The sequence below is a fragment of the Drosophila simulans genome, chromosome 2L, assembly GCF_016746395.2.
Source record: "Drosophila simulans strain w501 chromosome 2L, Prin_Dsim_3.1, whole genome shotgun sequence".
In the NCBI taxonomy this organism is placed as follows: domain Eukaryota; kingdom Metazoa; phylum Arthropoda; class Insecta; order Diptera; family Drosophilidae; genus Drosophila; species Drosophila simulans.
Window position 1 is genome coordinate 10697202 of NC_052520.2, and position 24955 is coordinate 10722156.

A 24955-nucleotide genomic window follows, 5' to 3' on the forward strand; every position below is an offset into this window, starting at 1 on the left:
GAGTCAAAACGGATTGGTCTGGGGGGAACTGGACAAACACACAGGCCAGTTCGTCGGATCGATATTCAATATCATTTCAAAATGAGGCCGCCACATGCGAAATCAGTTTTTACACACGCCTCGAAATTGTTGAGGGCACCTGGGCGATTTTCAATATTTGTGCTTCCGAAAGCAAATTAATTAAAACTACACGTACGAAGGTTGATGGGCGATCCCCCCTCATATTGAATTATTTTTGTGGCATTTTCAATGCTGCCCAAATGGCGCCACACATTCGTGTAATTAGATGCGCATTTTTGGCAGAATTACTTCGCTCAACGAAATGATCTAAGCTGAAAAAATTTCCAAAAATAATATGTTTGCCCGCCTGACCGACCGACCATCTTATTTCAATCGATAAAATGTTGATGTTTTGTTATGATTTTTGGCTCGAGCAAAAATATGGAAACAGGTTTCGGCCAAAAAAATATAAACAAAGCCCGGCTCAAGTCACTTGTGAAATTTTTTATCGTTGAGAGGAGTTCATGTGGACGCCGTGCATTTGTGTATTCATGAATTTCAACCGAAACTGAATAAATCTCGCTTAAAGTCCCTTCTGCAGAATTTTTGCATCTGCTACGCTGTTGGTAGGTTTTCCCGCCCGACTCTCTTCGAAAATATTTTAAATGAGTCAGCTAAAAAACACATCAAGTTGCGACCGGAAATTGAAAGACGCTGGTTAAGTCATCTTGAGCAAACTTAGCAAAAACACTCACAGGTATTTGTACTGTGTTTACCTTGTCCGAGGGGCAATATGTTTTAAGATATAAACGACAAGTGGTTTCAGGGTTCCATAGCAATCTTAAATGTAAACCAATGAACTTTTAATAAAGTAAGCAAACAGTGAAATAAATTTTATTTATCCGCATATCGGTTGATTCTTGGCCGCCGCCATTAGTGTCGTTATTTATTTTTCTATCATTAAAAGTTTTTATATTTGTTCACGCCAGAAGGGCGCAAACAGTTGAGCGGCAGTGTAAGCGGCCAATGCTTGTACTCGAAGCTCCTCCACGGCTCGCAAGCACCGCTGCTCGCGCTCTCCTTCTCTTCTCTCGCTCTCCTCCCTTCCCGCAAGGTATTCACCACTCCGCGGTCCCGCGTTATTTCTACTGTTAGTGTTAAGGTAGTTGTAATTGAGCAGTGCGTGAATAAAGAACGACAGGTTGAAGTCAACCCCGCGCGTTTTTAATTTCGGGGAAAATTTCAGCAGCCGCCGCAGCAACCACAACCAAAGGAATCTTTCCGCCCACTCCATTTCATGGTCCTTCGAGCCGGATGAGCTCTGATCCTGCCAGCGCTCCTTGCGGAAAATTCAAGATAAGTACGGCTTTAAATCCTATTCCGTCCGTGGTCGCCATTTTCGTTTTTTCCAACGGCGTTTATTCTTTCCGTCCATCCGTATCAAGTGAAAAGTGAAAATATATAAGTACATGCGCCCAGCCACCGTGATTACTTTTTTTTAAGTGCATAAACAAGCACTTTGCCAATACCGGCCCCCTAATTCGTCTCACGGTGCTCCGCTGATATCCAAGCGCATGTACATATATATATATATACACTGTCCAAAATTCACTGCTATCGTCCGCTGCTAAACTGCTGTTTTTTTTTTGTGCCTCAATAAAATATACAAATTTAATTAAATTCAATAAAATATACAATACAATACAATATACAAATTTAATTAAATTCAATTAAATATACACATACATATAATCACCAAAAGTTTCACATACACACAAATATACATAGCCATATACATACATTACGACATATCCATTGTCATCCAACGATATTCACATACACACAGTCGCGACTTACACAGACTTGCCAAGTGCAAGTTCTTTCGTCTCCTCTTTGTTCGTTATTGCCCTGACAAAAAAACCAGCGCATAGCGACGAGAGAATACCCTATTGTCGAGACATACAACTAAATAAATAAGTCCGACGATAAAATTTAAAAATAAATTTTAAAATATTTTATTTATTTATTTTTATTATTTAATAAATAATTTAATAAAAAAAAAGGGAGAGAAACGATTGTTTTAATTATTATTATTATTGATTATTATTTAATAATTATTTAACCCAAATAATAATTTTTTTTTTTTTTACAAGCTATTTCTGGCTCCCATTTCTGGTTCCTAAATTACAATAATAAAATTGTGGTCCTAAATCCGGTAGCTATTTTTATAAATTTAAACTTGAATTTTCTAGCTATTTTCCATATATTAGCTATTGTTTTTCGGGATTTTCAGTCGGTAGCGATTTTTTATAAATCCTTGGCTATTATCCAGACTCCAGCTGGTAGCTATTTTTTTAGCTATTTTTCCAGAAATTGCAATTTATAGTCTTTTTATAAATTTGAGCTACTGTTTTTTCTAGACTCCAATATAGCTATATCTTCTCGTGGACTTCACTCTAGCTGTTGTTTTTTGTGAATCCTCCTAGCTATTTTTTCACACTGAATTTTAGCTATATGAAATCCGGTAGCCATTTTTTATAAATTCAAGTTTATAGCTATTTTCTATATTAGCTATTCTTTTTCGGAATTTCCAGTCGGTAGCGATTTTTTATAAATCCTTGGCTATTATCCAGACTCCAGCTGGTAGCTATTTTTTTAGCTATTTTTCCAGAAATTGCAATTTATAGTCTTTTTATAAATTTGAGCTACTGTTTTTTCTAGACTCCAATATAGCTATATCTTCTCGTGGACTTCACTCTAGCTGTTGTTTTTTGTGAATCCTCCTAGCTATTTTTTCACACTGAATTTTAGCTATATGAAATCCGGTAGCCATTTTTTATAAATTCAAGTTTATAGCTATTTTCTATATTAGCTATTCTTTTTCGGAATTTCCAGTCGGTAGCGATTTTTTATAAATCCTTGGCTATTATCCAGACTCCAGCTGGTAGCTATTTTTTAGCTATTTTTCCAGAAATTGCAATTTATAGTCTTTTTATAAATTTGAGCTACTGTTTTTTTCTAGACTCCAATATAGCTATATCTTCTCGTGGACTTCACTCTAGCTGTTGCCTTTTGTGAATCCTCCTAGCTATTTTTTCACACTGAATTTTAGCTATATGAAATCCGGTAGCCATTTTTTATAAATTCAAGTTTATAGCTATTTTCTATATTAGCTATTCTTTTTCGGAATTTCCAGTCGGTAGCGACTTTGTAAATCCTTGGCTATTATCCAGACTCCAGCTGGTAGCTATTTTTTATAAATTCAAGTTTATAGCTATTTTCTATATTAGCTATTCTTTTTCGGAATTTCCAGTCGGTAGCGGTTTTTATAAATCCTTGGCTATTATCCAGACTCCAGCTGGTAGCTATTTTTTTTAGCTATTTTTTCAGAAATTGCAATAAACTGAATTTTAGCTATATTGTGCTTCAATCTCCAGATCCCAATTGCAACTTTCTCAATTTAAGTTTTTTTTCCAGTTGATTTAAGATCTATTGGGGCCTTATTTCGCAAAAATTGGGATTTTTTTTTTTTTTCTTCGTGCTCCAATCTCCTTCTTGACTTCCTTCTCCGAGGGCATAGCTGAGCATGCCCCTAGAGGGAGACAAGAAAAAGACACCCGCACCTGGAAAAGAACAAAAGTTCAACCCGCAATCTCCGATATCCACTCGCGGTAGGCCAGCACCCAAGTCCGTTAGTCCCAGGGTCAAAACCGCGACTTTCACTCCGAAACCAAAGGTTTTGCCATCGACCAGTTCGAAGACAACTCCTAGGTTGGTCATTTCCCGACCAGTGACGCGAGCGTCTAGTGAGTCTTCTCTATCGAGAAAATCCGAGAGTCCCTCCGCTGTCGGGACTGATTTCCTCCGCGTCACACGCTCTACCACAAAGAGAATGGCATCCTCTGAACAGCCGACGCCCGCAAACGCAGCGTTGCATAAATTCATCGCCGTCAGCGATCGCGTAAGCCTTTTCGAAGCGAAGATCAACACTCCAGATCAAGCCTCTCCGTCCCTACACACGTTACAAGTCCGTCTGCAACAGGTGCGAGCCTTATGGGACAAAGTGGAAAGAGAGTACGAAACATGCTCTGACCTAATGGCCCAAGAAGGATCCCTAGACACAGTGCCTATTCTCCAGGCCAAATATGACTACTGCTACTCAGTATACGAGTCATGTGCAGCACAAATTGGCGAAACAATCGACAGAGCAACGCCTCAAGTCGCGCAAGCACCCTCTCAGCCGCTAATTTCGTCCGGCTGCCGCTTACCTCCATGCGACACGGAAGTCTTCGATGGCGACTACCTCCGATGGCCCACTTTCCGGGACCTATTCACGGCAATTTACGTAAACAACCCCAGGCTGACTCCGGTCGAGAAGCTATTCCACCTCCTTACCAAAACAAGTGGCGAAGCAAAAGCCATCGTGGCGAAATCTCCTCTCACGAATGATGGTTTTGCTTCGGCTTGGGAGGCGCTTCGAGATCGGTTCCAAAATAAGCGACTTTTAGTCAACAGCCAGCTCAAGCTTCTTTTTAACTTGAGCTCAATTTCGCAAGAATCTGGTCATGCTCTAAAAGAGCTACAATCCACGATTCAGGGGTGTTTAACAGCACTAGAGCATTCCCAGGTATCCACAGAAAACTGGGATTGTATCTTGGTTTTCCTTTGCGCGAGCAAACTGCCCAAGCAGACCCTGTCCTTATGGGAACAGTCGCTAACTGCCAAATCCGAGATCCCAGCTTGGGAAGAAATGAATGCCTTCCTGAGCGAAAGGTATCGGACATTGGAAGCCATCGAAGATATGAAACCGACTCAGGCGGTTCCAAAAAGGCTTCAATCCTTCGAGACAAAGGTCAGCACCAAACAGAAAGGGTGTGACATATGTTCTAAGGAGAACCATCCGGTACGATTGTGCCCGCGCTTTCTTCAAATGTCTGTTGACTCGCGCTCCGGATATATAAAAAAGAAGCAGCTATGTCTGAATTGTTTTGCCAGAGGTCATCAGCTACGTGACTGCACAAGCATGCACAGCTGCTTTACATGTAAGGGCAGGCACCATACGCTGCTGCATCGCAGCCCCCCAAATTCCGAAAATGCGAGTTCCTCAACCTCGCCCCCTACACAGCAACTTCCGAGACCCTCTAGCAGAAATGCATCGGCAAGCACCTCAGCGGTGCAAAATTTCTTCGCGTCCGGCACTTCAGCCGTCCTACTGAGCACAGCGATGATAGACGTGTGCCATTTGGGGACGAACTACCGAGCCCGAGCCTTAATCGACTCGGGATCCGAGGCGACGTTCATTTCAGAACGCCTGTTCAACCTTATCAAGTTGCCATTCCGCAACACCCGGACCCAAGTCTCCGGGTTAAATCATTCGGTCTCCGCGAAATCCTCGAAGCTGTGTCACTTCGGGATTCGCCCTCCGACTAAGCCAGGTCTACAGTTAGACACTGAAGCGTACGTCCTTCCGGAGCTCTCAGGCAAACTGCCCTCCTATCCGATCCCTCGGAATTCTTTGAAGGACCTGCCCGCACTCCGCTGGGCAGATCCTACCTTTTTTGAGAGCTCTCAAATTGATGTACTGATCGGGGCTGACATTCTACCATCCATAATGATGGATGGCACCCGACAAAATATTTGCGGCTCGCTCCTGGGCCAAGAAACTATTTTCGGGTGGGTGCTAACGGGGCCGATTTCCAAGGGTGAGCCGAAACGGGTCGCATCCTTCACGACCCAGGTGCACCAAACAGGCGACCCTGATTCGCTCGACACGCTTCTCAGCAAGTTCTGGGAGGTGGAGGATCTACCAGTAAAGATGGTAAAAGAGTCGGACTCCTATTGTGAAAGGAACTTCCTCCAAACGACAACAAAAGACGCAAGCGGGAGGTACGTGGTGACGCTCCCGTTCCGGGATCCCGAGAATACCGGATCCGATTTAGGATATTCAAGGTCCATTGCGCTAGCTCAGTTTCTTAGAAACGAAAATCGTTTAAAAAGAGACTTTCCATTAAAAGAGCAATATGACAGCGTGATCCAGGAGTACCTGGATCTGGGTCATATGAAAGAAGTTCCGCCGACTCACAATTCTCCCTCGTATCATCTTCCTCATCACGCGGTAGTTAAGCCCGAAAGCACCACTACAAAGCTTCGCGTTGTATTCAACGCTTCAAGTCCGTCGGCAAATGGGACCAGCTTAAATGATATTCTTCATGCTGGTCCAGTCCTACAATCCGATCTAACGATCCAGGTCCTGAAATGGCGTTATTTTCAATACGTCTTCAGTGCAGACATTACGAAAATGTATCGTCAGATCTGGGTCGATCCAAAACACACCCCGTTTCAAAGAATTCTGTTCCGAAACAAGGAAGGAGATATCCGAGACTTCGAATTAAAAACAGTTACCTTCGGGGTCAACTGCGCCCCCTTCCTCGCCATTCGAGTCTTGCAACAGCTGGCAGAGGATATCCAAGTGCCATTTCCAAATGCCAGCCGCATCATCCAGCAGCACATGTACGTCGACGACGTTCTGGCAGGGGCGAATTCCGTAAACGAAGCCCAAAGTTCAATTCGAGAGTTGCAAGCAGCCCTAAGTGCCTCCGGGTTTCCGCTACGAAAGTGGACCTCAAACAACAAAAGCGTCCTTAAAGACGTCCCGGCCGAACACCTCCTTCATAGCGAGTTCCTCGACATCGATGCCGAAAGCACGGCCAAGACGCTCGGTATTCGGTGGAGGGCAAAGTCCGACGAATTCTATTTCGTTCCTCCAGACATAGTTGTGGAGGCCTCCTATACAAAGCGAGAAGTTTTGTCCCAAATCGCTAGGTTGTTCGATCCTGCCGGGTGGCTCGCGCCGTTCATAATCCGGTCAAAAATATTCATGCAGGAGATTTGGTTGCAAAACTTAGGCTGGGACGATAAGCTTCCCACTGAAATGAGTCAGCGGTGGCAATCGTTTTTAGAGGAGTATTCCGACCTCAACCAGATCCGGGTTCCGAGATGGATCTGGTACCAGCCTGAGGTAATCATAGAGCACCACGGTTTCTGTGACGCGTCCCAGAGAGCCTATGGAGCGGCGATATACATCCGCGTCGAGGTGGGGCAAAAGATCCTGACTCGCCTGCTTACAGCCAAAACACGAGTGGCCCCGGTAAAAACCGTCTCCCTTCCTCGGCTAGAGCTCTGTGGTGCCGTGCTGTTAACCGAAATGGTGACAGCAATCCTCCCGCACATGCCCTCCGCCAGTTCAAATATCCGCTGCTGGACAGATTCCACAATCGTCTTAGCCTGGCTACGAAAGCCTGCGTGCAACTGGACCACATTTGTGGCCAACAGAGTTGCCAAGATCACGCAGGCGACGCCAGTCGACTGTTGGGCACACGTTCGCTCAGAACAAAACTCCGCCGATCTAGCCAGTCGAGGCGTATCCTTACATGAATTGGCAGATAACCATCTCTGGTGGCACGGACCAGAGTGGCTGCAAGGGCCACGAGAGCTATGGCCAGCACAAAGTGACACTCTTCCAGTGACCGAGCTAGAGCAGCGCGCGGTCAAAGTGCATTTTGTCAAGGCCCCGTCCATCGACTTTCTCGAGCGTTTCTCCAAGTTGGACAAGGCCCTGCGAGTTCTGGTCTATGTTCAACGCTTCCTTAAACGCTGCCGCAAAGGTTCGTTCTTGCCCAACTCACGCCCTACAAGTGAAGAGATCCGAGGGGCAGAACGAACTCTGACCTCCATTGCGCAGCGCAGAGCATATGGCCAAGAGCTTCAGCATCTGACCGAGAAAAGGCCTCTTCCAGTGTCAAGTCCGTTGGTGAATTTGTTCCCGTTCATTGACCAACACGGCCTGTTAAGGGCGTGCGGCCGTCTCACTGCCTCCAAAACCCTGCAATATGATGAACGTCATCCGATTATTCTCCCCTATAACTGTAGACTGTCGCGCCTTGTCGTCCAATTTACTCACCAGATTACTCTTCATGGCGGTAGTCAATTGATCGTACGCCTGATCCGATCGAAGTATTGGATTCCTAAAATCAAGAATCTGGTGAAGGCTGTGGTCAATCCTTGTAAGATTTGCACGATTTACAAGAAGAGACTCCAAACACAGCTGATGGGCGATTTCCCGACAGATAGAGTCTCCTTCTCTAGGGCGTTCACCTACACGGGTATCGACTATGCCGGCCCGTTCGAAATAAAAAACTATACAGGGAGAGCGTGTCTCATAACGAAGGGATATGTTTGTGTGTTTGTGTGCTTTTCCACGAAGGCTATCCATTTGGAACCCACTTCCGATCTAACAACCGAGAAATTTCTAGCGGCCTTCGCTCGTTTCGTAGCGAGGCGCGGTTGTCCTCAACGGGTCCATTCGGATAATGGTAAGACCTTTGTGGGGGCGGCAACTTTGATTTCCAGGGACTTTCTCCAAGCCATCAAAGAGTCCGTGACTGATGCATATAGCCATCAGGGACTCGTATGGCGATTCATCCCACCCGGGGCTCCACATATGGGGGGTTTGTGGGAAGCAGGGGTGAAAAGTTTCAAAACCCTGTTCCTTAAATCGACGTCAGCCCGCAAATATACATTTGAGGAGCTGGCGACACTTCTCGCTAAGATTGAGGCTTGCCTCAACTCTAGACCCCTCTCCCCTATGTCCGAAGATCCCTCAGATTTGCTGGCCCTCACACCAGGCCATTTCCTTATTGGAGGGCCGTTGCTTTCCACGGCGGAACCCGAGATAAAGGGCGAAGCCAAGTCGATAATAAATCGATGGCAACACCTCAAGGCACAACATCAGCAGTTTAGTGCACGGTGGAAAGAGGAGTATCTTAAGGAACTCCATAAACGAAGCAAATGGCAATTTCCGACCAGGAATCTCCAAGCCGACGATATGGTAGTTGTCAAGGAGGACAATCTACCACCGCACGAATGGCGGCTCGGCAGAATCGTTTCTGCCTTTCCAGGAGCCGACGACCGCATTCGAGTCGTCGAGATCCGTACGTCTCGCGGCACCATAAAACGCCCTGTCCACAAGGTTATTCTGCTACCGATGGAGGACAAAGAGTCCTCCGTTCCTAGGGATTAGGGCACTTCCCCCATTCCGGGGCCAAAAGAGTAGTCGGCTCATACTAAGCTTCTTCATTTCTTTTATTGGCAGACTTACTCACTTCCTCCAATAATGGCTCCGCGACCTCGTGCCACCCAGTCGTTGGAAAGCAGACGTACTCGAGGTATCAAATCCTACCGCTGCCGAGTCTGCTCTGGAATCCATGCACTTCGGAAGTGCAAGAGGTTCCACAAACTGAGCGCTGAAAAGCGCCTTCGGGCAGTACTTATTAATAAGTACTGCTCGAACTGCCTCGCCCATCAGCACTCAGGAGGAGACTGTCGCAGCCAAGAGGGATGCAAGAAGTGTGGAGGAGACCACCACACCCTACTCCACATGCACGAGGTCCTCCCCGCTCCGAACCCGGCAGCGCTACCAGCTCCGACGCGCAGAGAGCGCCATCCCGCTGCACCTCGTCCGGTCCGGATTTCCCGCACTCCGCCACCAGCCCCAGTCGCCAACAATCGCCCGCGTCAGCAGCAACAGAAGGCTGTCCCCATACTGCCTACAGCCATCGTCGTGCTGGACACGGGCTCGAAGACCTTCGAGACCGGGGCCATGATCGACCCATGCATGCCGGTGAGCAGCATCGACCGGTCGTTAGCGGCTGCGTTCCGGCTGCCCATCACTCGGCTGGGAAGCAACGAGATCTGCTCGGTGACACTCCGGTCCCGAACCAGCACCTTCCGACTCAACGTCGTCCTGAAGATCGAACCCAGCCTAAGGATCCGGACACCCATCCGAGCTCTGAGCGACGCCGCCAGGGCCAAGTTTGACGGTGTTCGTCTCGCGGACGAGCGCTTCCACCGGCCGGCCTCCATCTCCCTCGTGTTGGGATCAGATGTATATGCCAATTTGATCCAACCGGGGTTCCTAAAAATTGAGGATGGGTTGCCCGTCGCGCAGAACACGGTGTTCGGATGGACCGTTTCTGGAACGTGCGCGAAATGAAGAGGACGATCCTGATGTCTAGCCGGCCAGGGATACCTTTGCCTACGCAAGGGGGGGGAGAATGTTCACGCCAGAAGGGCGCAAACAGTTGAGCGGCAGTGTAAGCGGCCAATGCTTGTACTCGAAGCTCCTCCACGGCTCGCAAGCACCGCTGCTCGCGCTCTCCTTCTCTTCTCTCGCTCTCCTCCCTTCCCGCAAGGTATTCACCACTCCGCGGTCCCGCGTTATTTCTACTGTTAGTGTTAAGGTAGTTGTAATTGAGCAGTGCGTGAATAAAGAACGACAGGTTGAAGTCAACCCCGCGCGTTTTTAATTTCGGGGAAAATTTCAGCAGCCGCCGCAGCAACCACAACCAAAGGAATCTTTCCGCCCACTCCATTTCAATATTTATATTTACCTTTTTTTTGGGGCAAAAAACTGTCAAAGGAAAAAACTCAATATTTGACATTTATTGAAATTGCAGTAAACTCATTCGAGTGTTCAGCTGAATCGGGCAAACTGGGTATTTTTCAAAGCCAATTGTGACGTAGGTGAAAAAAATGAAATATGAATTCGTTTCCTGGTAACGAGTGTGCAACAAATTAATTGATTTAATATAGAGTCAGCGAATAAAAATTAAACACTCGAGTGTAAAACCATTTCTGCCTTATTTATTCACGAGGCTTAAATGCTTATGGCAATTTAATGTTTTCACTTTTTATGAAGTGCGTGGCAATTAAATGAAAATTGTATGTGGGGGTAGTAACACCGACTTGGTTAATCTGCTGCATTTTTGCCGGTTTTTTCTGTTTTTTTATTTTATTTTATTTTTTTTTGTATTCGTGGATCCACGGGCTTTGAGCCACTGGAAGACTTTGTACGTAAGAGGTTTAAGTTTTTGAAAAATGTTCATTATTATTTAGCCATGCAAGCCATGTATCTACTATGCCACGCAATGTGTGCAAAAAAATCGAAAAAAAATGGGAAGACGAGCGAAGGCAATTCAAATTCAACACATTTTGCGTTTCATTCATAAAAAATTCACAAATATTTTTTGGCTATATATCGAAGATATGCGCGATTTTGGTTTTATTGTCTGTCTGCACTACTTTAAATGGGTCCACGTGCCGAATTCGTGGGCGCCCGAGGGCGGTGGGCGGGGCTCGAGTGCCCCCCTTCGGCCAAATTGGTAATGAGCATTGTTAAAATGCGCTAAGTGATTTTTTGCACTTTGCGACTTCTTCGTCTTGGCCGTTTTGCAAGCCATTTGTGCACCGTGTTTGGTTTGTTTGGCATGGCTGCCTTTTAGTATTTGCCTATGAATGAAGTGGCTATATCTAAAGTGGCAACGGCTATGTGCTAGCCATATATATTTTCATTCATATCTCGAACTTTTTTTGTGGCGCGGCGGCTTTACTTTGGCAGGAAGTCCCAGTTTAGTTAATAAATGCATATGCTAAATATGTTTATTAGGCACATATGTAGGAACTATGCCTAAAGCATAAAAATATATACCCTTTTCGCACTTGCCACTCTAAAATTCTGCACTTAACTCATCTACACATGCTGTTGACAACCTGGCTAGCTACCTTTGCGCACGTGAAAGATATGTATTGTGGGTTAAAAATAAAATAATACATCGTCGAACTATCATCAGCACGCGATTTCGTCAGAGCATATGGCTTAATCTCACGTAACAGAAATTATTCTATAATAATTCTCAACGCTCTACGCGGTCGGACAAAAGATTTCGCATGCATTTAGTTGAATGATTTATACACATTCGTATATACGAAACTTCGGGCACTCACAATTCATCTGAAATGGCCATCCTTAACCTTGAACCTTCACGTTAATAATTTAAATCAACTAATTGCGGCCATAATAGGCGAATTTACTTTGGGCCGCCTGACCGACCGACCACCCATCGACAACAAGCTGCGAAAAATTCTATAATCGGCAAGAAGCAACGCTTAATTTGCAATGAATCCCCAGAAGTCGCACTGAATGAATGTGCCAAAAATTGAGGAACAAGATTTCAATACAATACCGTCTGAATTAACACGCTATAGAAGCTGTCAGCTAAGCAAAAAAAAAAACCCAAAAAATAGTAAAAGGAGAAAAAAGCCGCAAGAAAAGTTCACAAGCCACGGCTAAAAGGCAGACACGCGTGTCTTGCCATTTGTTTATTGTTGATTTACTCGCTTTATTTTGGTCGTAGTCGGTAGTTGGTAGTTGGTAGCTGAACAATGCCATTAAGCTTAATGTTTATTATCTAGGCAGCAAGCCTACATGAAACTGGAGGGGGGATAAAAAAAAAGCATAGTGACGAGTAGCAATGAACCTTGTAAGGTCTGGGCTGCTGTCAAATGGCTTTATTTCATCTGCCACACACACATCAGTTGCAGCAGCAAGTAGCTCATAAATTTTGAATACATTTCAAACACCTGTAATCGTAAAAATCAGCACTTAGTTACCGCCGCCGCCAAACAAAAGTACACAGAAATAAAGAGCAATGCCTAACCATCATGGCACATAGTTCAAAAGCGTTTGTTTGGCATCAGGGGTATTGAACACAGGTAAGTGAACTTGTAGGTGGATATATACTCGAATCAAAACAATCGCATAGACACATCATCCTTCACTTACTGCGAATTAAGCAGGTGATTTGTTCGAACAGCTTCGCAGATTTCTCGGGAAATGTGGATAAACATATTTCAAGTATTTCTTTGAAATGTGATCTGCTAAAAAGCTAAAGCTACTGAATAAATCTTATTTTCAACAAATTTTTCAACAGTTCCAGGGAATTTTCTAACATTTATGGATACGCTGATTTATTAAGGTTTTTTGTCTCAGTTTTTAGTTTGCCTGCTTGCTTTCTTTATTTATAGAATATACCTTTAATTTTTGCAAGAATTATACTATATCTTTCTTGAACCACTGCAATTGGCTATATTTCCTTGGCTATGGCAGCTAAACTGAATATTTACGGCGCGTAAATATTTTGGCGCATTTTCCCCCGCTTCGCTGGCCAGAAAATCACCAAGCGAACGAATTTCTTGTTCAATAATTTCACTCTTGGCAACCAACCGACTGACTATCAACAACCTTTATTATTATTTTTGTTGCCAATGCAATATTGTTACTACAAGTGTCCCCTGCCTTGTTGTACAAACTTAGCCACATACATATGTATGTATGTTACTTATGGCCACATATCGACTTGCACATGCAGACACTTACGTTTGTGGCCGAAATGAATATTTCGCGCTTTTTCGATTTGAGGCGCGCGATGGATGGGCTTAAAGAAATATTTTCTGATTAGCGTCGAGCTGGTGGTGGTGTTGCTATTGCTGCTGCTTTTTAGACGGTTTTTGCCTCGCTTTTGGCCTTACCCACGTTTCTTGCCGTTTTCTTTTGCGTTTTTTTACTTCTTTCGTTTTTTTTTTTCTGAATATATATTTTACATATATGTTATGTTTTAGTGCTTTTCCAATTTCTTATTCACTTCATGTCTGCGCGCCCGCACACAATTGCACACTTCAGCGTCGCAACGGGGTTTCACCATAGTCAGTACGCACTGTAAGTTATGAGAGCTTTCTGCCGCCTTTGGACGATTTTCGATTTTCAACCGCGACGTCAACGTTGAGCGCTCGAAATCTCGTTACTAACTAAAATAAACGAAGCGCGGCCCGACAAAAAAATCGACATCAGAGTGGCGATGTTTGCCTTTTGTTGTTGCAGCCGTCGGCGGTAACCAAGCTCGCTCGCACACCTGCCCCTTCCCTCCCCTCTTCATCACAACCCGCCACGCCCACCTATGCACGCCCCGGCTTCGAACGGCGGCAAGTTCAAGTCGCAATGTTAGGCTTGAACGGAGTTGGCGGATCAGCTAGTTTCTAGACAACTTTTGTTTATAAACAAAATATTCTAAGTAGCCTTAAAAAATTGTAATAATATTATTTATATTTTTTAAACAAAAATATTTATTTCTCATTGGATGCTCTATCAAAATTCCCTAAACTATTTCGCATTCATAGAATTTTCTTTTCTTGCGAACCAGTTTACTATAAACTAGTAAGCTTTAGCTCTTTTAGCTAGTTTATAGCTATTTTATTTGAGTGTGATTTCTCTGATCTCGAGCCGTCTGAGTCTGCGCTGATTTAAGTTCGAAACGAACTTCGAGATCGAAGACAAAACTTGCGAGCCGGCAAAAGTGAACTTGCATGTTGCTGGCCTCTTCGCAACATGTTGCTTCCGCTGGGAATTTCTTAGTGCCAATATACCAATTTTAATTGGAATGACTAACTAATAATATTGTTTACCCCAAATTCTACAACCTTGATTGTTCTTATTTGGGTAACCTAAATCAGTAAAATACTGCTCGTTCGTTAGCCAATTCAGAAACAGGCCTTCGCCTGAGGCATTCTTTGGAAGAGCCGAGTCGTCCTGTGATTACCAAAAATTCCAATTTGCTCGCTGAGCTCGACTTTGCACCTTTGTGCACTCAGCAGACAGTAAATTCCGAGTGAATCCCAAACGTCTTCTTGTTGCCAGCGGCTAACGAAGCTGCCCCATGACGTCTAATATTTCCCGAACTCGTTTGCTTACTCACACACGAAATTATGCCAGGAATGTTGCTGGCGGGACCCGGGGCATCTGAACGGTGGTTGTTGTTGAAAGTCGGCTGATTAATTCCAAATCGAGAGTGTATCCATGAACTGGAGTATCTTCGCAGCGAGGCAAAAGCCGGTTAATAGCCAAAATGTTGGTCACTTGGCAAGTGAGACGCGTGCCATGCGTAGAACTGCATTCCATTTGTTAGTCTGGGCTTAGCCCGCACAATTAAGCCAAGTCCCTTTGCCACTTTGGCTGACTCATTGTTCGGGCTAAAGGAGATCAGGTGATTTCATTTGCAGGTCGAAAAAACCCAATAAGCCATTGACATCAGTTTACGATTACCATTTCTGCAGAGTTTTACAATCGCAGTTCGGTTGGCAAAAGCGAACTTTACTGATTTTACGGCGCGGTCAGCATGTCCACTTACCTTGCGAGTCATTCGAACTGATTTCGGTCGAAACTGCAGCATTTTACTTTTTAGCCACGCGACTTTATCAATTTCCACCGAATTGGCATAAGTTAAGTCGGGCGACGATATTGCAACCAAGCAAAAGGTCAATGAAATGGGGAAATCGTTTTTAACATTTCTTGTATTGCAACAAAGTAGACGCAATACAATGTAATATATTAATTAATTTCAATTTATATAATAAACTGATGACTAGGCTGTCTCAATAGGCATAAGGCAAAGCTTCTACTTTTGGCCAAAAATGTCCATTAAACCTTTCCATTTCCATTTCCTAAGCAATATCTATCAGTTTCCTGTGTTTCTGCCATTGACATATGTCTAAACCTGAAATATGAGAGGAGGCTGAGTTGATTGAAAGATATACGCGTGCTTTATCTTAATAAAAAAAACGGGGAAAATGTCAATCAAAAGTCAAACCGCGACTACTCACTGCAGTAGAAATTTCCGATAAAAAAGAAACAAAAAATCGTAAAAAATTCTAAATGAAACAAGTAAAAACAAAACGTTGGTGTGGCTCGAATGCCACAATACCAATTATTCAAAAATCACTTTTCTGTTGTTTAGATTCCATGAATCGTTGTATTTCTATCGAGAATGGAGAATGAAGGAAATACAAATTTTTAATCAATGGATTTATTTTTTATCTATATGAAAAGGATAAGTCAAGCCTATTAATTCATATTTTTTATAAAGCGAAAGTGGTAAGTGAAACGCGTCATTTTCCTTAGCAATTTTCCAGCATATGGCAAGTTAAAAGCGCAAATACCCGTACATCGTGTAAACAGTGGGTATTCCCATACCCAGTATACCCTAGATGTGCACACAAACAAGAAGAAATCAAACAGAAGCCAAGCAGCGTTCACAATTCAATTTCAGCATTGAAATCAGATACTCCCGCTAACATAGTCGCAGTCGCTTGGTGGGATAGCGGTGAGCCCCTTTGGTCGGAGTTGGGATGTGGATGTGGATATGTGGATGTGTAGATGTTTAGAATTTCGCACAAGGTACAAATCTGTTAACGCTTTGAAACCGCAGACAGCCACCGGAATGTTGGCGCAGCCACCGAGTTGAAGATGCACTGGGGGCCAGAGATAACAAAACACTCTAATTGATGAAAATATTGATGGGTATCGGTGTTCTTAACAAGTAATTATTATGGCCCATTTGGCTGATATGTTCATTTTTGTTAGCTCAATATTTGAAATTAAAAACTGTTGTTCTCAAGGGTAAGCTGCTTGAAAATAGCCAAATATATAAGTACTCTTCAGTTCTATACACATAATATGATTGATAATTAAAAAAATCTATCTAATTAAAATTAAATTAGTTTTTGCATACCTTAGAACCACTGTAACGCTAGTTTTTCTTGTATGCATATAGTGCAAAGCGAATTACGGAAGGTAAATATATAGGAATCGCCTATTTTCGAGTCTGGCATTGCCAAGCTGGTAATATTCCCCTGCTTAAACCAAAGGCAATCGGCGACATAAAGCATGAAAAAATCAATAAGAAAAAGAAAGTATTTATTTTAAAAATTGCATTTTCTGCACAATTTGGCAATCGTCCAATTTCCATTTCCCTTCAGGCGGTTTAAGCCGCTTAGCCAATGGCCCTCACTTTGGTGACGAAATTGGAAATTGCATTTGACTAATCCACGCTTTTCCTTTATGTTAACGATTTGATGGATTTCTTTTTCGATTCGTTTATTTGAAATATATTTTAACATTTAGATTTTGATTTCAGAATTGATTTGTACATTAGAATCAATAATAAAATGTAATTTATTTAAACGTTATTCATACGAATATGTAATGAACAAAGCGACAATATATAATTGCATTTGAATATGGAAGAAAAAAAAAGAGCAAGTGCTTGGTATTCCTCTCCAATTTGGATATGTCACCCTCCTATTTTGATTACTTCGAATATCTATCCTTACGGCTGGGAGGCCATCCGTATCCTGGCCGTGGCCCTTGACTTTGTGTGTATCTCAGCCGTTCGCAGCGTGATGCCAAAGATGTCCTCGTGGTAGCGACTTTCGTCCTGTGGAAAATCGAAAGAGCAGTGCAACACAATGTATGTAGATTCGCTGTCATCAAATGTTGTTTTACACTACATTGTTCAAAACTATTTTTATACTAGCTGTGGAAATATTGCTCATACGCCGTGTGTGGCAGGGCGGAAACCCCTCCACTCGCGGTATTTATGGCTAAAGCTCAACGTTATACCGCTAAGGATACTTACCCGCAGTGTTAGCAAAAATGTCTCAACTTCCGCCTCGCTTTTCTGCTCTTTGCCGGCAATGCACTTCCTGTCAAAGAGAAAAGGAATACGGGTAAGTTGAAGTGTGTATAGAAAATACAGGAAAATGATGAAAAACTGTTTATTTATTCGCACAGGAATATGGGACGTAATCTGTGGGGACGTTGCAACAAGATTTACAAAGTGACGAGCTGAAAGGGAAGCTGTAAAGCACACTATCACTCTATTCTTCTAAAGTCCTTTTAGTAATATTAGCTAAATTTACTAAAACCCATTTCGCCTTGCTCTTTAATCGCCTAATAACTTCTTAGTTCACTTTTAGTCATTATTACTTCTTCATAATTACAGGAATCAGGTAGAGCATCGTGTGTATTTTTTCCTAAGAACCTTTCCAATTACCAAACGCAACAGATGCGACAGTCTTATCTGCCCTGGTTTCAATTAAACTAAACCGCTTAAGACTACGAGCACATTTCCATTGAAATCCTCCCGTAAGGACAGCCCCATTATGCAATATCCTGTGTGTATGGATTGAGAGACAGCCCCTATTTCACAATAAGGCACTTAATCAGAAGCTTTGAAAAAATGCGAGGCAGAGAAACGAAATATAAAAGCCAAGCGATGGCAAAATACCTGACCGTTGGGCATTGGAAAACAGAAAACTCCCAATGGTGTCTCCGGGGAAAGGGCCCCCTGCCTCCCATGTCCTGGGAATGAGCAGCCACTCCTCGGCCCAAGCACACAAAGGCAATCAAACTTAAGGCAGAGCAAACCTTACCTGATGGTCTGGTACACATGCTCGGCCATTGTGACATCGCCGCAGACGTAGATGTGGCCCCGCTCCTGGACAATCAACTGGTACAACGAATCGAATTCCTGCTCAATCAGGTCCTGCACATATGTCTGCAATGCACGGGCGATTCGATGCCAAATCGAAAAACAAATCATTATTTAAACGGGAATTGCTCAGGTACAGAGGGAAAAAAATCATGTTTTGTGGTAAGTAATATGTGTTTCGAATAAAATAAAAGGAATGATATGTTTTCTGTGTAAAACATTTTGTAATAGACAAAGTTTTATGGCTTACCACCCAAACCTACCTTAGGAATGGCCTGCTCCCTGGACAGAGCGAGAAAAACTCGATCCAGGATTTGATCCTTCTGTAGCTCTGCCTTCTCCTCGGCGTACAAGTCCACATCCCGATTCCGGCAGCCGAAGAAGAGCCACATCTTGGGCAATTTAGCCGTGGGATCAAGGTCGCGTAGCACCTGGAACTCCTGCCAGAAGGATCGGAATGGAGCGATTCCAGTGCCAGGACCAATCAGAATAATGGGACGACTCCGATCGCTGGGCAAATGGAAGCCCAAGGCGCTCCTCACGAACATAAACAGCTCGTCGTCCGCCCGCAAACCGGATAGGTAGTTGGAGCACACGCCATACCGCTCGTCACCCTGGCCATCCTCACAGCGGTACTTCACGATGGCCACAGTCAGGTGGATTTCGTCACTAACGCGGCGCGGCGACGAGGAAATGGAGTAGAAACGAGGCTGCAGCGGCGTTAGTTGGGCCAGCAGAAGGGGAGCCGGTGGCCGGCACGAGGGGAACTCCTCGAGAACGTCCAGCAGGTGGGGCAGCCGCCAGTGCCGCCAGTCCTCGTAGGCCGACGAATCGTTGACCAGCAACTCCAGGCGCTCCTTGTCCGCGGTGTCCTCACAGAATCCTGCCAGCAGGGTGAGCAACTGTCGCGATGGCGGAGTGGTCAGGTCAAAGAATCGGGCCAGAAGATTCCTCAGAGTATCCGGCGGTATTTTGTCGTGCGGCTCCCAACTCTTGAAGATACCATTCGATGTCTGCTTCTCCTTTAGCAATTGCAATTGCAGCACCTCGTCGGGATTATCCACACCCACCAGCCTATTTAGTAGTCCGTCGACCAGTTCCGTTCGATTCGCCGGAAAGATGCCCACATGATCACCCGGCTCGTACTCCAAGCCCGGTGCACAGATCTCCAGCAGCATCGTTGTCTTGGCCCCCTCGCTCAAACGGGTCAGATTGTGGGGCTGCGCCTTCGCCTTGCAACAGTGCACCTTCTTGTTGTGGTACTTGGACAGACTGCTGTCCAGGGATCCCTTATTCACCGACGGCACCAGGCGCACCGTGTTCACTGTCAGCGAATCGTTCTGCAGGGCTAGCGAGGCATCCGACAGGCTCTCCTCGGGATCCAAACAGAAGGTCTCGCAGGCCAACTAAGGAGAGATATAATATTTTATGCACTACCTATTTTAAGCCATTTTAAAGATATTAACTCAATCATCCAAAATATCGCGTATACGCACTGTTGTCGCGTTACAACCATGTTTCAAATGCATCGTAAAATTCCGATTTAAAACACAAGATTTGAATCTTTTAATTATTACGGTTGTTTAAAAATGAAATAGGTAAGCTATTTATCTTGAAAAAGTATAGTTTTCATTTTATGTTAGATGTAAAAGGGTTCTAAATAAAAATAGTGTCTTTCCGCCCAAAGTGCGTTGCGTATACGCACTGCATGCTTCGGTTCCGTCTTCCTTTGCTTCCTACTTGCATATTTCCGCATGTCCCCAGCACAGATTCCCCATGAAGGTGTCACTTTAGACAGCCGCACTCACCTTGAATACCTCGGGCGCCCACTTCCGGAACGACTGCTCCTGTCCGCACATCTCGTCGCCGTAGGCCACCCTCAGCAGGCGTTCGCCGCCCAGCTCGCCCAGAATGTTGTCCACATACTGACCGAAGGCGCAGAAATTTGGATAGGCCGAGGAGCCGAGGGCAAAAACGGCGAACCGGACATTGGAGAGGGGGCCAAAGGTCTCCTCGGTGAAGGTGTCCGAGGTGGAGCCCCGCAGCGAGTCCCAGCGGTCGATTCTCTTCACCTGTTGCAGTGGCAGCTTCATGAACTCCTGCCGCGAGCTGGCCTTCATGAAGGACTTCGACGAGCCAATGCTGTTTTGGATGGGCAGAAAAGGAAAGATTTTGGTTGAGTCTTTTGAGGCCTACTGCTATGAGGAAGTGCCACCATTCAGTGCAGCCCTTTTTGGGTGGCAGCCCAGAAGTATGCAGGCCAGTTTTGGAAACAGTCCCCAAGAACACTCAAATTAAAATGGGCCTATTGGGAGGAGGACTCTCCCGCCCGCCGTTTCATATTTCACAAAGGACGACCCAACAATGGGCAGGGGGCGTGGTCAAGGGCGGCCGGCAGCTCCGGCTGCTGCTGCTGCTGTTGTTGTTGTGCAGGAACTAAACAATGAACAAAACACGCCAAAGGAGGCAACAATAAAAGAAGAAAAGCAGAGGCTGACAGCAAAGCATTTATTACGCTTGTCATTGGATGTAGTGAAAAATACAAGAAAAAAAACTCGGGAAAAAAATGAAAATGAAATGTGCAAAAACTGCCAAAATAAAATGAGCACAAAGTACTGCTGTAGCCAGAAAGAAAAGACAAGATGTGGACTGGAATTCAGAGAAGGACATGGACATGGACTGGGACATGGGCAATTCACTAAAAAAAAAAAACGTAATCATCCGCTCGTCAGCTGCTCGTCATCGGCAAGCTGGAAAAGCTGGAAAAGCCCAGCATGTGAGTTTTCCCCCGCGCAAACTGCAGTTTTCGACTGCTCAGTTGGAGAGGGAAAATTTGAGTGATGATTCAACAATGAACACTGGCATCCTTTAACTAAAACCCAAAGACCGACGAAAAATCCGCTCGTGGCCAGACTGCTCAACGGCTCAACTGCCAACTGCATCTGGCCAAGGCCATGGCCCACTAGCAGTGCGTTTAAAACTATTTGAGCCCCAGCTGCTCAGCTTGGCTTTGGGTCAAAGTTTATGGCTTTGGTGGGGTCGTAAAAACCTGTTGCCCCGAGCAGAGGGCTCAGCACCCGTCACGACCGCCTGGCATGGGGCTTACAAGTTGTAGAAGCTTGTTAACAGCGACTGATGGAGCAGACCCTGTCGGGGATTACGTCCAGGATGAAGCCACCACGCCGGCACTCAACTCCTCATAAGGCGATGGTCATGGAGAGGAATATTAAATTACGGCATTGCTACTTAAGCGGCTCTGCGACTTAAGTAACGAGACCCAATCCTCATTATATCTAAATGGGTTTAGCAATACTAACTTGTTTTAATTAATACAGAAGGGCAAATATTATTGCTAGTCTGTTGCGATAAATTAGACAATCAATATTTAAGCATGTGCACATCAGGAGTCAGCATGAGTAACCTTAGCATGTAACGTTAGTTGTTTGCGAAAGAGCTGAACCTAATCTTTATAATCAACCCAAAAACTTTTAAATCCCCCTTAACCATTGTAATTATAAGTAAACCTAATCCCATTCCAAACGAAACACATGCAATTCATCACGTCGGCAGAAAGCACAACTCAACGCTTCGGTGCTTAGCCAAGTTGTAAGCTGTGTGACGCCTATCAACTTAATCACATGCTCCTTAAAGCGGCAACAACAACGAGCCGGAAGGATCCAAATAGCAGGCAAACAAACAGACATCCCTTTCACCCAAAAGTGCAGCATTGCGTGAAAAGAGTGTTGTAATTTACAGCTCAACTTTCACCGAGTGAGGCGGGAAAATACAGGAAAAGAGCAGGTGCCAGAGCAAAACTATTGAAAGCGAAAAAAAAAATGGAAACCAGCAGGGCCAAAGAACCAAGTGGCAGACTGCAAATCCTGGACTCCGAATAATTAAAACGAAGCCAAGCTCCGTTGGCTGTACTTTTACACTAAAACACAGCTATAAAAAGTTTTAGAAAATAAAATTATAAATATGCATTAAAAAGATACAATTATTAATCGGCTAATAGTCAGATATTCGTTGATAAGCCATATTAGAAGTAACCAGGGTAATATGCACATTTAAGCTAACCTGGCGCACACACTGCGTATACGTAATATTCGCAGTGCACCCCGCAGCATCATAAATTTGCCAAGTTGCCTAAAAGCTGGCTGTGCCATTTTCGCCCCGTATTTATTCAGTCTGCTCTTGAGTCAAGTGGCCCCATCCAACAACTTGTGCTTGTAATTATTTTTGTGCACTTGAAAATCAGCTGCGAGAAGGGGGAGGAGGCATAAAAAAAGATGCTAATGATTTTCAGAAGCATTTTATTCAAGTGTTTCGCTCCACTCATTATGCAAAGTGGAGTAATTGCGAGCATATAGATGCCATCATCAGAGTGAAGCAACTTTTATGGCAAATGCATCGTGCCCACCTGTCCTTAATGATGACGTCTAAGGCCGGATAAGTGCCCCATTCCGAGCTGCTGCAGTTTACAGACAACAGGATACGGATGTCAGGTGCTCACACATAAAAACACAAACATGCCACCCACACGGCAGACACTTAAAAGGACACTCAGAGGCGTTGATGGCATAATGGACTGCAATTAAGTGAGCTCGAGATGACAGTCACTTGACTCAAAGCAGGACGAGGCCAGTATTTTTAAATGAATTGTGCTCTTTTGTGGTTCTCAAGCTATGTCATTCCCAACCAGTGAGTTCTCTTCTGTGGCGCCACAAATATTTTACCAAAAGTCGCTAGTCTTAACATTCTATGAGCTGAAAAAGTCTCTGCTTTCGACTTGACTTTCGACTCGAAACTATGCGGAAACTATTAAGCAATAGTCTGAGTTTCAGTTTCGGCAAGTTGCTCCAGCAAGTTTGCAACTTGCCAAGCTTTAAAATTAAATCAATCGAAGCAAACAATTAAGAGCAAAGCAATTTGCAAAGCGACAAAATGCCTCGGGAAAATAAGAAACACAAATACACGAGCCAAGCTCACTCGAGCGTTTAAGCAGCCAAAAAGGAGGACCATCGGCAAGCAGCCCAGCTCACATGATGTTGATAGCCTCCCCGAAGCGATTTTGGCATCAGGCTGCGAGGCTTGGTTGTTTAAATTGCTCATACGCAGCGTGGCACCCAAAAAAGGCAGCCAAGGAAGCAGGACCTCATTTCTGTAATGCTGGCCAAGCAAAAATTGCAATCGATTCAAGGGAGTGCTTTAAATGCTACAAATAAATTGAAACGATTATAGCCGAGTCTGATACAAAAGGTTCTGAGATAAATTCCCTCTCTATAATTTACCCGACAATTAATCATAATACAAATGCGAAACGTGGGCTGAGGCATGCTAATTAGCTCAGGTTTGGCAAAATTCCTGCGAAACTTCCGCACAAATGAGCTTCGCCCAATTCAACAAGCAGATAAATACAAAATGGGATCCAATGAAGAAGTAATAAATCAAATTAATTGGTTTTTACAGCGCACAAAAGGAGTGAAACTAAGAACACGGGAGGCCGCTCATCACAATTCGACCATAATAATAAACTCCAATTAATAGGCATGCCCAATCGATACAATAAACACGCACAATTATGTCAGATCAGAGAATCCAGCCATTATTTTTCAATTAAATCATCTCCCTTATCGGAAGAGCGGAAGTGCGGAAATGCGGCCGCAGGACATTTTTTACAGCCTGACTCTCGTAATATGTTATTGAATTGGCTTCCGTCCGTGTGGAGGGCGTGTGTTTGTTTCGGCAGCCCCAGGTCCTTCCGTCAGCAGCATATGAATTTTCAATTTCATTTTCAACAGGCGACTCCCAGCTTGTTTAGGTATAAATTTAGCAACCAAAGAATGGCTCGGTGGTGTGTGTGTGTGTAAGTGTTTGTGTGCCCCAAGTTGTCAAAGTTGTCAAGCGGAAATCCCCTTTACATCATAAAAACCCCACGCAGACCTACATACGTGAGGCAAAATATCGAAATAACAAAATTATTGTTATTGTTTTTTCCCCTTCGCTGTGGCGGAAGGGAAATTGCGCGGATTTGTCTGCTCTCTCAAGCGGCACGCACTTAAGTGCGTGTCCTTATCCCTGTGCGCATCGGTATGTGTGCGAGGGCCCATGTGTGTGTGTGTGTGTGTGCCTTTGTAATTTTAAAGCCAAGTATGCGGGACAACAAGAAGAGGGGCCAATTAATAATACAAAAATGCCAAATATGTGTCAGCAATAAAGCCAGCAATTCTGGAATTGCAAGTAGCTACAGTGGGCATAACTCAGTGAAAGCCCAGATAAATGTTAATAATAAATTAAATGTTATATTCAATTTAAAGTGAGTAGCCATGGTATTCTGCTTACATATATTTAAATTTATGGTCTAAAAGTTGTATTTTTCATTTGCTTTCTTTTCTATCTTGTTATCTGTTCCCTCCTATTTTAGATCGCATTCCAATCCCAGTCCAGCTAAATAATTAATTAATCCGGCTTTTGTTTCCTTACAACAGACAAGGGATTAAAATCTCATTGCATGCCCCACAAGGTATGCAATAAAAATTGATCCGAAAAAAACCCATTTGCATGAGCTTGAAAATTCAAAATGAAAGAAAACTTGCTTAAAAAGCAATTCAGTTACGCCCCTTCGTTCCTATTTATTATCCATGCTCCTTCCACGACATCGAAGTAACCGCAAAAAATTGATTTATACGAAATTTATGCAAAGACTGCGCCAACAGAACGGAGAAAAGGAGGTGGAG

General features: G+C 44.2%; 4 protein-coding genes and 1 long non-coding RNA gene across 6 annotated transcripts in view; 3 read left to right on the forward strand and 2 right to left on the reverse strand.

Annotated features, from left to right (window-relative positions):
- The window catches only part of LOC6731885 (mucin-5B), a 39587-nt gene extending 25874 nt beyond the window's left edge, over positions 1–13713 (reverse strand). The window contains exons 1-2 of one of the 2 annotated variants that reach the window (XM_039298377.2): positions 13426–13713; positions 13274–13331 (exon numbers count right to left, since the gene is read on the reverse strand). The gene's annotated coding sequence lies outside the window, so the exon portion shown is untranslated. Of the gene's footprint in view, positions 1–13273 lie in introns of both variants that reach the window. The other variant, XM_044923897.1, reaches the window with a different exon arrangement.
- Positions 1042–10348, forward strand: LOC120285787. Its single transcript, XM_039298379.2, has 2 exons — positions 1042–1360; positions 9152–10348. The coding sequence occupies exon 2, from the start codon at positions 9173–9175 to the stop codon at positions 10049–10051; it is 879 nt and encodes a 292-aa protein (XP_039154313.1). The 5' UTR covers positions 1042–1360; positions 9152–9172; the 3' UTR covers positions 10052–10348.
- Positions 6299–8370, forward strand: LOC123327059. The gene is made up of 2 exons (XM_044922387.1): positions 6299–8181; positions 8313–8370. Exons 1-2 carry the CDS (start codon positions 6299–6301, stop codon positions 8368–8370), a joined length of 1941 nt encoding a protein of 646 aa, XP_044778322.1.
- Positions 13714–17020: 3307 nt separating the features above from the next.
- LOC6731889 (nitric oxide synthase) overlaps positions 17021–24955 on the reverse strand; it is a 32903-nt gene continuing 24968 nt past the window's right edge. The window contains exons 15-19 of the mRNA XM_039298374.2: positions 20027–20360; positions 18482–19624; positions 18160–18284; positions 17364–17430; positions 17021–17162 (exon numbers count right to left, since the gene is read on the reverse strand). Of these exons, the coding sequence (XP_039154308.1) occupies positions 17055–17162; positions 17364–17430; positions 18160–18284; positions 18482–19624; positions 20027–20360 (1777 nt within the window). The 3' untranslated portion in view covers positions 17021–17054. The remainder of the gene's footprint in view (positions 17163–17363; positions 17431–18159; positions 18285–18481; positions 19625–20026; positions 20361–24955) is intronic.
- LOC120285788 lies at positions 17091–19015 on the forward strand. The gene is made up of 3 exons (XR_005545070.1): positions 17091–17195; positions 17262–17454; positions 17519–19015. It is a non-coding gene; the product is annotated as an uncharacterized LOC120285788 (long non-coding RNA).